Source organism: Balaenoptera musculus, chromosome 8, assembly GCF_009873245.2.
Source record: "Balaenoptera musculus isolate JJ_BM4_2016_0621 chromosome 8, mBalMus1.pri.v3, whole genome shotgun sequence".
Taxonomy (NCBI): domain Eukaryota; kingdom Metazoa; phylum Chordata; class Mammalia; order Artiodactyla; family Balaenopteridae; genus Balaenoptera; species Balaenoptera musculus.
The window spans coordinates 54427266-54440044 of NC_045792.1; the positions used below are offsets into that span (position 1 = coordinate 54427266).

General features: G+C 38.7%; 1 protein-coding gene across 3 annotated transcripts in view; it reads right to left on the reverse strand.

Moving 5' to 3' along the window:
* Positions 1-12779, reverse strand: part of ACER3 (alkaline ceramidase 3) — a 187496-nt gene that overhangs the window by 63908 nt on the left and 110809 nt on the right. For all 3 annotated transcript variants that reach the window (XM_036860118.1, XM_036860117.1, XM_036860119.1), the window contains 2 exons: positions 9403-9455; positions 6886-6967 (listed from right to left, as the gene is read on the reverse strand). In XM_036860118.1, coding sequence (XP_036716013.1) covers positions 6886-6967; positions 9403-9455 — 135 coding nt within the window. The remainder of the gene's footprint in view (positions 1-6885; positions 6968-9402; positions 9456-12779) is intronic.

The window sequence follows — 12779 nt, forward strand, 5'->3', positions numbered from 1 at the left end:
CACAATGTTGATTCTTCCAATCCAAGAACATGGTATACCTCTCCATCAGTTTGTATCATCTTTAATTTCTTTCATCAGTGTCTTATAGTTTTCTGCATACAGGTCTTTGGTCTCCTTAGGTAGGTTTATTCCTAGGTATTTTACTCTTTTTCTTGCAGTGGTAAATGGGAGTGTTTCCTTAATTTCTCTTTCAGATTTTTCATCGTTAGTGAATATGAATGCAAGAGATTTCTGTGCATTAATTTTGTATCCTGCTACTTTGGCAAATTCATTGATAAGCTCTAGTAGTTTTCTGGTAGCATCTTTAGGATTCTCTATGTATAGTATCATGTCATCTGCAAACAGTGACAGCTTTACTTCTTCTTTTCTGATTTGGATTCCTTTTATTTCTTTTTCTTCTCTGATTGCTGTGGCTAACACTTTCAAAACTATGTTGAATAACAGTGGTGAGAGTGGGCAACCTTGTCTTGTTCCTGATCTTAGAGGAAATGGTTTCAGTGTTCACCACTGAGAATGATGTTGGCTGTGGGTCTGTCATATATGGCCTTTATTATGTGGAGGTAAGTTCCCTCTATGCCTACTTTCTGGAGAGTTTTTATCATAAATTGGTGTTAAATTTTGTTGAAAGCTTTTTCTGCATCTATTCAGATGTTCATATGGTTTTTATTCTTCAGTTTGTTAATATGGTGTATCAGATTGATTGATTTGCATATATTTAAGAATCCTTGCATTCCTGGGATAAACCCCATTTGATCATGGTGTATGATCCTTTTAATGTGCTGTTGGATTCTGTTTGCTAGTATTTTGTTGAGGATTTTTGCATCTATGTTCATCAGTGATATTGGCCTGTAGTTTTCTTTCCTTGTGATATCTTTGTCTGGTTTTGGTATCAGGGTGATGGTGGCCTCGTAGAATGAGTTTTGGAGTATTCCTCCCTCTGCTATATTTTGGAAGAGTTTGAGAAGGATAGGTGTCAGCTCTTCTCTAAATGTTTGATAGAACTCGTCTGTGAAGCCATCTGGTCCTGGGTTTTTGTTTGCTGGAAGATTTTTAATCACAGTTTCAATTTCATTGCTTGTGATTGGTCTGTTTATATTTTCTATTTTGCCCTGGTTCAGTCTCGGAAGGTTGTGCTTTTCTAAGAATTTGTCCATTTCTTCCAGGTTGCCCATTTTATTGGCATATAGTTGCTTGTAGTAATCTCTCATGATCCTTTGTACTTCTGCAGTGTGAGTTGTTACTTCTCCTTTTTCTTCTAATTCTGTTGATTTGAGTCTTCTCCCTTTTTCTCTTGATGAGTCTGGCTAATGGTTTATCAATTTTGTTTAGCTTCTCAAAGAACCAGCTTTTATAGTTTTATTGATCTTTGCTATTGTGTTCTTCATTTCTTTTTCATTTATTTCTGATCTCATCTTTATAATTTCTTTCCTTCTGCTAACTTTGGAGTTTTTTTGTTCTTGTTCCTCTAATTGCTTTAGGTGTAAGGGTAGGTTGTTTATTTGAGATTTCTCTTGTTTCTTGAGGTAGAATTGTATTGCTATAAACTTCCCTCTCAGAACTGCTTTTGCTGCATCCCATAGGTTTTGGGTCATTGCGTTTTCATTGTCATTTGTTTCTAGGTATTTTTTGTTTTCCTCTTTGATTTCTTCAGTGATCTCTTGGTTATTTAGTAGTGTATTGTTTAGCCTCCACGTGTTTGTATTTTTTACATTTTTTTTTCCTGTAATTGATATCTAGTCTCATAGCATTGTGGTCGGAAAAGATACGTGATATGATTTCAATTTTCTTAAATTTACCAAGGCTTGATTTGTGACCCAAGATATGATCTATCCTGGAGAATGTTCCATGAGCACTTGAGAAGAAAGTGTATTCTGTTGTTTTTGGATGGAATGTCCTGTAAGTATCAATGAAGTCCATCTTGTTTAATGTATCATTTAAAGCTTGTGTTTCCTTATCAATCTTCTGTCTGGATGATCTGTCGATTGGTGAAAGTGGGGTGTTAAAGTCCCCTACTATGTGTTACTGTCAATTTCCCCTTTTATGGCTGTTAGCATTTTCCTTATGTATTGAGGTGCTCCTATGTTGGGTGCATAAATATTTACAATTGTTATATCTTCTTGGATCGATCCCTCGATCATTATGCAGTGTCCTTTTGTCTCTTGTAATCGTCTTTGTTTTAAAGTTTATTTTGTCTGACATGAGAATTGCTACTCCAGCTTTCTTTTGATTTCCATTTGCATGGAATATCTTTTTCCATCCCCTCACTTTCAGTCTGTATGTGACCCTAGGTCTGAAGAGGGTCTCTTGTAGACAGCATATATATGGGTCTTGTTTTTGTATCCATTCAGCCATTCTATGTCTTTTGGTGGGAGCATTTAATCCATTTACATTTAAGGTAGTTATCGATATGTATGTTCCTATTACCATTTTCTTAATTGTTTCGGGTTTGCTATTGTAGGTCTTTTCCTTCTCTTGTGTTTCCTGCCTAGAGAAGTTCCTTTAGCATTTGTTCTAACGCTGGTTTGGTGGTGCTGAATTCTCTTAACTTTTGCTTGTCTGTAAAGGTTTTAATTTCTGTGTTGAATCTGAATGAGATCCTTGCTGGGTAGAGTAATCTTGGTTGTAGGTTTTTCCCTTCCATCACTTTAAATATATCATGCCACTCCCTTCTGGCTTGCAGATTTTCTGCTGAAAGATCAGCTGTTAACCTTATGGGGATTCCCTTGTATGTTATTTGTTGCTTTTCCCTTGCTGCTTTTAATATTTCTTCTTTGTATTTAATTTTTGATATCTTGATTAATATGTGTCTTGGCGTGTTTCTCCTTGGATTTATCCTGTATGGGACTCTCTGTGCTTCCTGGACTTGACTATTTCCTTCCCCATATTAGGGAAGTTTCCAACTATAATCTCTTCAAATATTTTCTCAGTCCCTTTCTTCTTCTCTTCTTCTTCTGGGACCCCTATAATTCGAATGTTGGAGCGTTTAATGTTGTCCCAGAGGTCTCTGAGACTCTCAATTCTTTTCATTCTTTTTCCTTTATTCTGCTCTGTGGTAGTTATTTCCATTATTTTATCTTCCAGGTCACTTATCCATTCTTCTGCCTCAGTTAGTCTGCTACTGATTCCTTCTAGAGAATTTTTAATTTCATTTATTGTGTTGTTCATCAGTTTGTTTGCTCTTTAGTTCTTCTAGGTCATTGTTAAACATATCTTGTATTTTCTCCATTCTATTTCCAAGATTTTGGATCATCTTTACTATCGTTACTCTGAATTCTTTTTCAAGTAGACTGCCTATTTCCTCTTAATTTTTTTGGTTTGGTGGGTTTTCACCTTGCTCCTTTCTCTGCTGCATATTTCTCTGTCTTCTCATTTTGCTTAACGTACTGTGTTTGGGGTCTCCTTTTCACAGGCTGCAGGTTCGTAGTTCCTGTTGTTTTTGATGTCTGCCCCCAGTGGGTGAGGTTGGTTCAGTGGCTTGTGTAGGCTTCCTGGTGGAAGGGACTGGTGCCTGTGTTCTGGTGGGTGGGGCTGGATCTTGTCTTTCTGGTGGGCAGAGATGCGTCCAGTGGTGTGTTTTGGGGTGTCTGTGAACTTAGCATGATTTTAGGCAGCCTCTCTAATGGGTGGGCTGTGTGCCTGTCTTGCTAGTTGTTTGGCATGGGGTGTCCAGCACTGGAGCTTGCTGGCCGTTGGATGGAGCTGGGTCTCAGCGTTGAGACAGAGATCTCTGGGAGAGTTCTCGCCAATTGATACTACGTGTGGCTCGAGGTCTCTGGTGGTCCAATGTCCTGAACTCGGCTCTCTCACCTCAGAGGCTCAGGCCTGACACCAGGCCGGAGCACCAAGACCCTGTCAGCAACACAGCTCAGAATAAAAGGGAGAAAAAAAGAAAGAAAAAATAATAATAAAAAAATTTAAAAAAATAGATTATTAAAATAAAAAAGATTAAAATAAAAAAATAAAAAATAATAATAAAAAAAGAAGAGAGCAACGAAACCAATAAACAAATCCACCAATGATAACAAGTGCTAAAAACTATACTAAGATAAACATAAAAATCAGAAACAAGTCAGTTGCAGACAGCAAACCCCAAGTCTACAGTTGCTCCCAAAGTCCATCGCTTCAATTTTGGGACAATTCGTTGTCTATTTAGGTATTCCACAGATGCAGGGTACATCAAGTTGATTGTGGGGATTTAATCCGCTGCTCCTGAGGCTGCATGGAGAAATTTCCCTTTCTCTTCTTTGTTTGCACAGCTCCTGGGGTTCAGCTTTGGTTTTGGCCCCGCCTCTGCATATAGGTCACCCTCAGGCATCTGTTCCTACCCAGACGTGAGAGGATTAAAGCAGCAGCTGATTAGGGGGCTCCTGCTCACTCATGCCACGGGGAGGGAGGGGTATGGTAGTTATCATTGGAATGCGGGGTGAGCCTGCGGCGGCAGAGGCCAGCATGACATTGCAACAGCCTGAGGTGTGCTGTGTGTCGGGACCCTGGTAGTGGCTCCTGGGCCGGGGGGGGGTTGGGGGGGGCCGCGTGTGGATAGTGACCTGTGCGTTTCATGCCCGTCTCTGGTGTCTGAGCTAATAGCCGTGGCTCGCACTGTCTCTGGACCTCATTTAGCCAGCGCTCTGCCTTCAGACAGGGAAGGAATCCCCTCCCCTGGTGCAGCCCGAAACAATGGTTTCTTGCCTCTTAGGCATGTCCAGACTTTTTCCCGGACACTCTCCTAGCTAGCTGTGGTGCACTAGCCCCCTTCAGGCTGTGTTCACACAGCCAACCCCAGTCCTCTCCCTGGGATCTGACCTCCGAAGCCCGAGCATCAGCTCCCAGCCCCAACCCACCCCGGCGGGTGAGCAGACAAGCCTCTCAGGCTGGTGAGTGCTGGTTGGCACCAATTCTCTGTGCAGGAATCTCTCCACTTTGCCCTCTGCACCCCTGTTGCTGTGCTCTCCTTCATGGCTCCGAAGCTTCCCCCATGCCCACCCATGTCTCTGCCAGTGAAGGGGCTTCCTAGTGAGTGGAAACCTTTCCTCCTTCACAGCTTCCTCCCAGAGGTGCAGGTCCCGTCCCTATTCTTTTGTCTCTGTTTCTTCTTTTGCCCTACCCAGGTACGTGGAAATTTTCTTGGCTTTTGGGAAGTCTGAGGTCTTCTGCCAGCATTCAGTAGGTGTTCTGTAGGAGTTGTTCCACATGTCGATGTATTTTTGATGTATTTGTGGGGAGGAATGTGATCTCCACATCTTACTCCTCTGCCATCTTGAAGGTCCCCCCCAAGGGTTGTATCTTTGGTTATCATAATGGTCTATGCTATCTCTGTGCCAGTTCATCTATTCCCACATTTCTAGTACTACCTATAACCTGACAACTACCGAATCCACATCTTTAGCCCAACCTACTTGTTAAGCCTCAGATATCATTAATGTCAGGCACCTCAATCTCAGCACATTCCAAAGTGAACTTATCTACCCCTACCCCGTGACACAAACCTACTCATTATCTTTCCTGCAAAATCTGCTCATGTTCCAAGTTGCCTGTCTTGGTTAAGGACTTACTACGTACTCTGAGGACCAGGCCATAAACTGAGGAATCATTGTAGACAATTCCTTCTTTTTACTCCATTTCTACCCCTTTCTACTTAGTGGGTCACAAGTACCATGGATTATTTATGAAAGTTATTTTACTTCAGTCTGAGTCTCATATCTTGCCTAAGCAAATGCAAAAATCCCTAGGTCTAGGCTCATACTCCTCTAATCCATCATCCATAATTAAATCTTTCTAAAACATGTACCTATTGATGTTTTTCCTCTACTTTAAACCAATAATGGCTCCACGCTACCTTGAGGATAAAAATCCAAAATTAAACATGGTATATAAGAGTCTTCATAATCTGATATTTGTCTGATTCACTACACCTGTTCACTCACCACTTAACTTTGATCCAGTCATATTAAATCTCTCCCAATTCCACTGGCAGTGATGATTCAATGAGAAAATAAATGTAAAGTACTCAGTAGAGTATCTGGCACATACTAAGCACTTAAGAACGATAGTTCACTATGTGTTCCAAGATTCTAGGCCTGTGGACAACATAATGGTCTATTTAGAAGTGCTCCATAACACTCTTACCCAGGGGCCTGGTGAACTCCTAATCAATTAAAACCCAGCTCAAGTACACCTCTCTGCAGCTTTCTTTGACCCACTCAAGCAATTCATTAATCCTCATTTATCTCATCATCATATAACTGGTTTTTACCTGTATGACTGCAATTATCATCTTTCGATCCAATTCTTTGTTTACATGTTTAAGTTCCCCACCAGAATGCGGTCCTCAAGCACAGTGACTACTTCTTAGTCATCTTTGTATTTTCTACTGCCTGATATGGTAGATTTGTGATAAAAGTTTGTTGAAATTAATATCTCCTAATACAAAATGTAATTCACTTGAGGAAAAAAGCGCTAGGGTAGGATCAGAAGTGATTGGCTATCTCAACCTATTTGGAAAAGGTTAACCATTAAAAGAGTCACACTAGGCCCTACGGAGCAGAGCCAATTTCTTTTTTTAACAAATAGGAGGTAATATGTGAATCCATGAGGAAAAGTTAATTGTTTTCCATTGCTACTAAATATTTGCCTTTTGACTTTTTCCCCTTCTGTAAAAACAAAAACCAAAAAAAACAAAAAAACAGATTTTTTAAAAAGTTGTTTCAACTTTTTGTTGAGAAATAACACCTAAATAGGAAACAAAGGGGCAATATCTATAAGTAAGTTTTGTGTAGAAATATTTCAGTTTGAACAGCATGAAGCAAATACTAGAAGCAAAATGTACCAAACTCCATAAATGGCTAGTTTACATGCTTAATCTGTTAGAAATAAAATATGACTTACTGTGGTTACTATTAAACTGAACAGAACTAAAGTAAAAAGCAGATGGTAGTTTACAGAGTTCTTTGTCTTGAAACATTCAAACCTTAAAAAGAAAAAAGAGAGAGAGAAAGAAACTTGTTTTAGAATACATAACTAGGAAAACAAATAGAACACTGTTTTACCACTCGTATACATGCCCCTGGGTCTAGTGATGCCCATCATTTCCTCTCAACCACACACTCATCTTAGAGAACCCACATTGCCTACAGCCTCCAAGAGGCTACGGGGACCAGGAGTAGATGCCTGACTTAAACTGGGCCAGTGAGAGGCTCTCTTCTGAAAATTTGGAGTATGGGAGCCAGAGACTGAATCAAGTGTAGAGAATCAAAGTATAAAGCCGTGTGGACTCAAGGTCTGATGCTTATATTTGGGCAACTAACTTAAAGTAGATGAGTGAGCACAGAAGTGATCTGCAGGAAGAGAAAAAGAAAGCAGATACAAAGACTTGAAGCCATGTGGAGAGGAAGGAATAGAGAAAAGAGGGAGGGAGAGAGAAGCTGCCCTTCCAGTTCTGGTGAGCTGGACTTCCTGCTACTGGGTGCCATATAATTCCCTCGTGTCCTTACAGTAAATAAGTCTCTCCTAAATCAACTGGCTTGAGTAGGTTTCCACATCTTGGAACTAATGATCCCTGATTAACGCACACTGTCATAGAAAATATCACTCTATTACCATTGTCTCTTTGCTTATCCGTCTCCCCAACCAGACTGTGAATTTCTTGTGTGCAGGGATAAAATCTTTTTTTCATATACCTAGTCACTAGGAAAGTCTGACACAGGAAACATTCAGTGAATAAGTAAATATGAACATATATTTGGCTATCAGCTAAGTATCCAACCTTTGAGCCTATGTTTTGTATAAGCAGCAGGAGAGTTCTCTCAGTTTACTAATTAATAGGAATTGGACCCTACTCCTATTTCCCTATCTGTAAAGAAAGGTGGCTGGAAAGTAACGGCGATCATATATTGAAAAGAATCAGATAACCATCACATAAAGGATTCAGAGAAGTCTTACTAGCACTAAGACCTCTTTTACCTTTAAATTCTGTGACTTGATGACTTTCTGTGTGTGTGCATGTTGCGCTTGATGGTTTTACCATGGTTTATTGCTTCATTTAATGAGATACATAACCAGACTACTTGAGAGGGATGTTTTTGGAACAAAACATTAACTGAGGTAAGAAAGCAGTCATCTTCTGCTTTCTGCTCTCCCTTTCTTGTAGTACTTGTCTGGGTACTTTTTAAGTATCTGCTCTCAGCTTTGTCTCATGCAGGTACAGGTACATCAGGACATTAGCATATCAATGCTCACTGTTACTTTATTTTTCTTTTAATAAATATAGTTTTGACAGAAAAGATAGATCAGTAAACAATGTCAAGGAGAGCAAAGACCTTAGTCTCAGTCTTGAGGATAGCTTTCAGAAAATGGTGCATGGGATTTCCTTGTTTTTGATCTTGTTTTCTAACTGCCCAAATCTGCTTGTCACAGATGCAGACTGTGATGGGCTGATGACTTATTAAGAAGAGTCATCTGAAAATATTTTTCTAGATCAGGGGTAGCAAACTACAGTGTAGGAAGCAATTTCTCAACCTAAGCCTGTTTTTGTAAATAAAATTCACTGGAAGGCAGTCACACCCATTGGTTTACATGTTATCTATGGCTGCTTTCACACTACAACAGCAGAGTTGAAGACTTGCAACAGAAACCACAGGCCTAGAGAGCCTGAAATAATTACTGTCTGGCCCTTTACAGAAGAAGTTTCTGATGAGCTCTTTTTAATAGTATATTTTTTTCAAACTAATTTTATTTTTACATATCTTTAGAAGATATTCTTGAGCTAGCAATGATGATCCTGTTAAAAAGAATCAGATAACCATCACATAAGAGGTTCAGAGAAGTCTCAAGAATTAACACTAGAAAACAGAAGGTATATTTTAAAAGTTAAGTTTATTAAACCTGTAGTTCAATTTCCAACTCTGACACTTACTAACTGCATGACCTTAAGCAAGTCACCTAAGCATAAGCTCTGCTTATATTCTTAGATAAAATGGGGACAATAACTATTTATCTTGCACAACTGTGAGAATTTAGAAATGACTTCGTGTGCTGCCCAGCACAATTACAGGTACAAAGTAGAGAAATGTTATTATGGAATAATATATAAAATCTTTACCTAAATTTTTATATATTCATAACTCAAGGAAAGGCAAGTTGTGTAAGTTAGTTAATCTTACTTAATTTAAGTAAGATTCTATCTAAATTGGCTATAAGGTTTTGAGATCAAACAAGTTCATAAACAATATTATTATAACTTCCCAGAAATTATACTCTACATTGAAATCACAAAAGTTACAATCTTCTACACTGTTACAATCTCCCAGTAATATCACTGGATTAGTTATATTACATAATTCCCTATGAAGCAAACATGAATTTAAAAATATATCAAGCATATGAATTTTAAACATAAATACTTACATGCAGTATACAAATATACAACAGCTGTAAATCATTGGGAGTTCATCCAATAGCTGTAAGAAACAAAGGTAACAGGACTTGAATATTGTAGAGCTGCAATTATTATGCAAATCCAAAATAAAACATCAGAATGATTAAGATGGTCACCTCTTATTATCTGATATCTTTTACTAATTTTCATATATTTATCATCATCTAATTTATTCTCAGTGTGTATATTTAGTTTATTGTTTTTGAACAAAGAAGCTTATCCACCCATCTGTCCTAATCTACACACCTAAGTAGGATGCCTGACTCACTGGTCAGCTTGGATCATTCACTATCATAAACCATGATAACATGCCTCCAGGAAAGAATGATGTCCACCACCTACAGGTGATAGGTCCTATTAGTATTCTTTTGCATTTTCCCCCCATCCTATAGCACCTAAGATAAATAAAATGTTCAGTCATATACATAAAAAGAGATAGTAATGGTTGGGGAAGTCACTTAATCTAAGTGATGTCTAAGTATGTCTCTGAAAAATAATAATATTATTAGCAATAATAACAACTATAGTTATTACATATTAAACTACAAGCTGGACACTAAGTGTCCAGCTAAGTGTTGTGATAGGTTATTTCTAATACTTAAACCAATCCTATAGAATTTATTCACTAGATATGCATTTGATGAATTGTTTAATAATATATCTACTATGTGCCAGGCAACGTTAGGGGCTGAGGATACGATAAAAACAAGACATAATCACTGCCCTCAGGGAATTCACAGTCTAGTGAGGTAGAGGGAATGAAAAACATGTGATTAAATACACAGTAAAGATTCCAAAAATGGGGGCACAAAGAAGCCAGAAAAGGTGGTGGCAGGAAATGAAATGATGGCAGAGAAAGGCATTCTAGGAAGAAGGAAGAGAATTTATGCAAAGTGATATATTCTAGTAAATTACTGGAATAATGAAAATGACAGTGTTTGTGCAAGGTCTTATGATTACATGTTTCACATTTATTATTTCATTTAAATTTTCACAATTCTAAGGTAGGAACTATTATCTACATTCCAAAATGAGAACACTGAGGCTTAGAAGGTTTAAGTAACTTTTTTTTTTCCACATCTTTATTGGAGTATAATTGCCTTACAATGGTGTGTTAATTTCTGCTGTACAACAAAGTGAATCAGCTATATGTACACATATATCCCCATATTCCCCCCCTCTTGAGCCTCTGAAGATCACATGATAATATGTAACAGAGCCAGATTTTGAACGGACTCTATATTATGTTGCCTCCAAAACCATTCACTTGAATCACCTATAAATGTTCAAAAAAACTGGTATAATATCGTGACTTACTGCAGGTAAATCTACCACAGTTTTATGATATACAGAAGATTCCTTTATTTAAAGTTTTGAACCAGGATCTACTGACTTTACATTAAACATCTTTAGATGGGTCTTTTGTGTTTCTATATAAATTTTTAAATTTTTTGTTCCAGTTCTGTGAAAAATGCCACTGGTAATTTGATAGGGATTGCACTGAATCTATAGATTACCTTGGGTAGTATGGTCATTTCTAACAGTATTGTTTCTTCCAATCCAAGAACATGGTATATCTTTCCATCTGTTTGTGTCATTGTTAGTTTCTTTCATCAGCATCTTATAGTTTTTGGAGTACAGGTCTTTTGCCTCCTTAGATAGGTTTATTCCTAGGTATTTTATTCTTTTTGATGAGATGGTAAATGGGATTGTCTCCTTAATTTCTCTTTTTGATACTTCACTGTTAGTGTATAGAAATGCAACAGATTTCTGTATATTTATTTTGTATCCTTCAACTTTACCAAATTCATTGATGAGCTCTAACAGTTTTCTGATGTTGCTTTAGGATTTTCTATGTATAGTATATCATGTCATCTGCAAACAGTCAACATGTGATTTTTGAGGGGACACAATTCAGTCCACAGAAGTGTGGCAGTGTGTTTCAAAATATAAATTTTATTATTATTCAAGTATGGTGAAGCCCACAGATCAGGAGATGATTGCCACTGAAAAGGAATTCCCTGGCGGTCCAGTGGTTAGGACTCCATGCTTCCACTGCTGGGGGCCCAGGTTTGATCCCTGGTCAGGGAACTAAGATCCCGTAAGCCATGAGGCATGGCCAAAACAAATAAACAAGGAAATAAACAAAATAGGAGGTAAAAATTAAGGGGGAACTTTCCCCCTTAAAAAAAGAAAAAGTGTGTTATTCACAGTTCCCAAGAGGAGGGGGTACGCCATGCCATGCAGGACAGCATAGGAAAGCACCAGGGTCAGTGAGGAGGCAGAAGGAGCAAGAGGAAAAGTGTGGGCAAGACCCTTTATTGCGGTTTCCTTAAGAAAGGCAAGGCAAGGGAGGGTAAGCAGGTTTAGAACTGGCTAATTTGAATAACTTCAGGCGGCCCTGGGGTACAGGAGCTATCTTTAGTTATCTGGTACCTGGCTCTGGGGTGATTAGAGCAGAGGAATACTGCCTCCTGGAGTGTAAGATGTGGTTTAGAGAATGGGCTCTGGATTGGTTAGTTTGCATATGAAAGGCACAGACCAGGTTGAGCTGTTTGCTATACCTAAGAACTGGCTATCCCTGGGAGGGGCAGGCTCTCACTAATCAGCGAGGACCCAGATGCTAGAACATCAAGAATACATAAGATAATATAGTTGTTATGAACTGAATGCTTGTGTCAGACACAAATTCATATGTTGAAGGTCTAACCCGAAATCTGATGGTATTTGTAGATGGGTCCTTTGGGAGGTAATTAGGGTTAGACGAGGTCATGAGGGTAGGGCCCTCACGATGGGATTAATGCCCTTCTAAGAAGAGACACCAGAGAACTTGTGAGAAGGTAGCTGCCTGCAAGCCAGGAAGAGCTCTCACCAGACCTGACCATGCTGGTATCCTGATCTCGGACTTCCAGCCACCAAACTATGAAAAAAATAAATGTCTATTGTTTAAGCCACCTACTCTATGGTATTTTGTTATGGCAGCCCGAGATGACCAATACAGTAGTAAACATTTGGTGCCAGATCAGGTACGTGTGGAGAGTGCTCTGAAGGGAAAAAACATGGATGTGGGGTGACTAGCTAGGAGGTTACAGAAGTCAGACTAAGCAAAGTTGCTACTTGGATTAAGGTAACAGAATTGGGAATAGACCTCGGTGAACAGACTTGAGAAATATTCAGGAAGTAAAATAAACAGAGATTTGTGATTGATTTGACATAAAGGTGAGGAAGAACAAACTCTCAAGGATGGCTCCCAAGCTTCTTGCCTATACACTTCAGTTGATGGTAAGCATAGTTTACTGAGATTGTGAAAACAGAGACAATTACAAGAACAATTTTCAACGTGTTC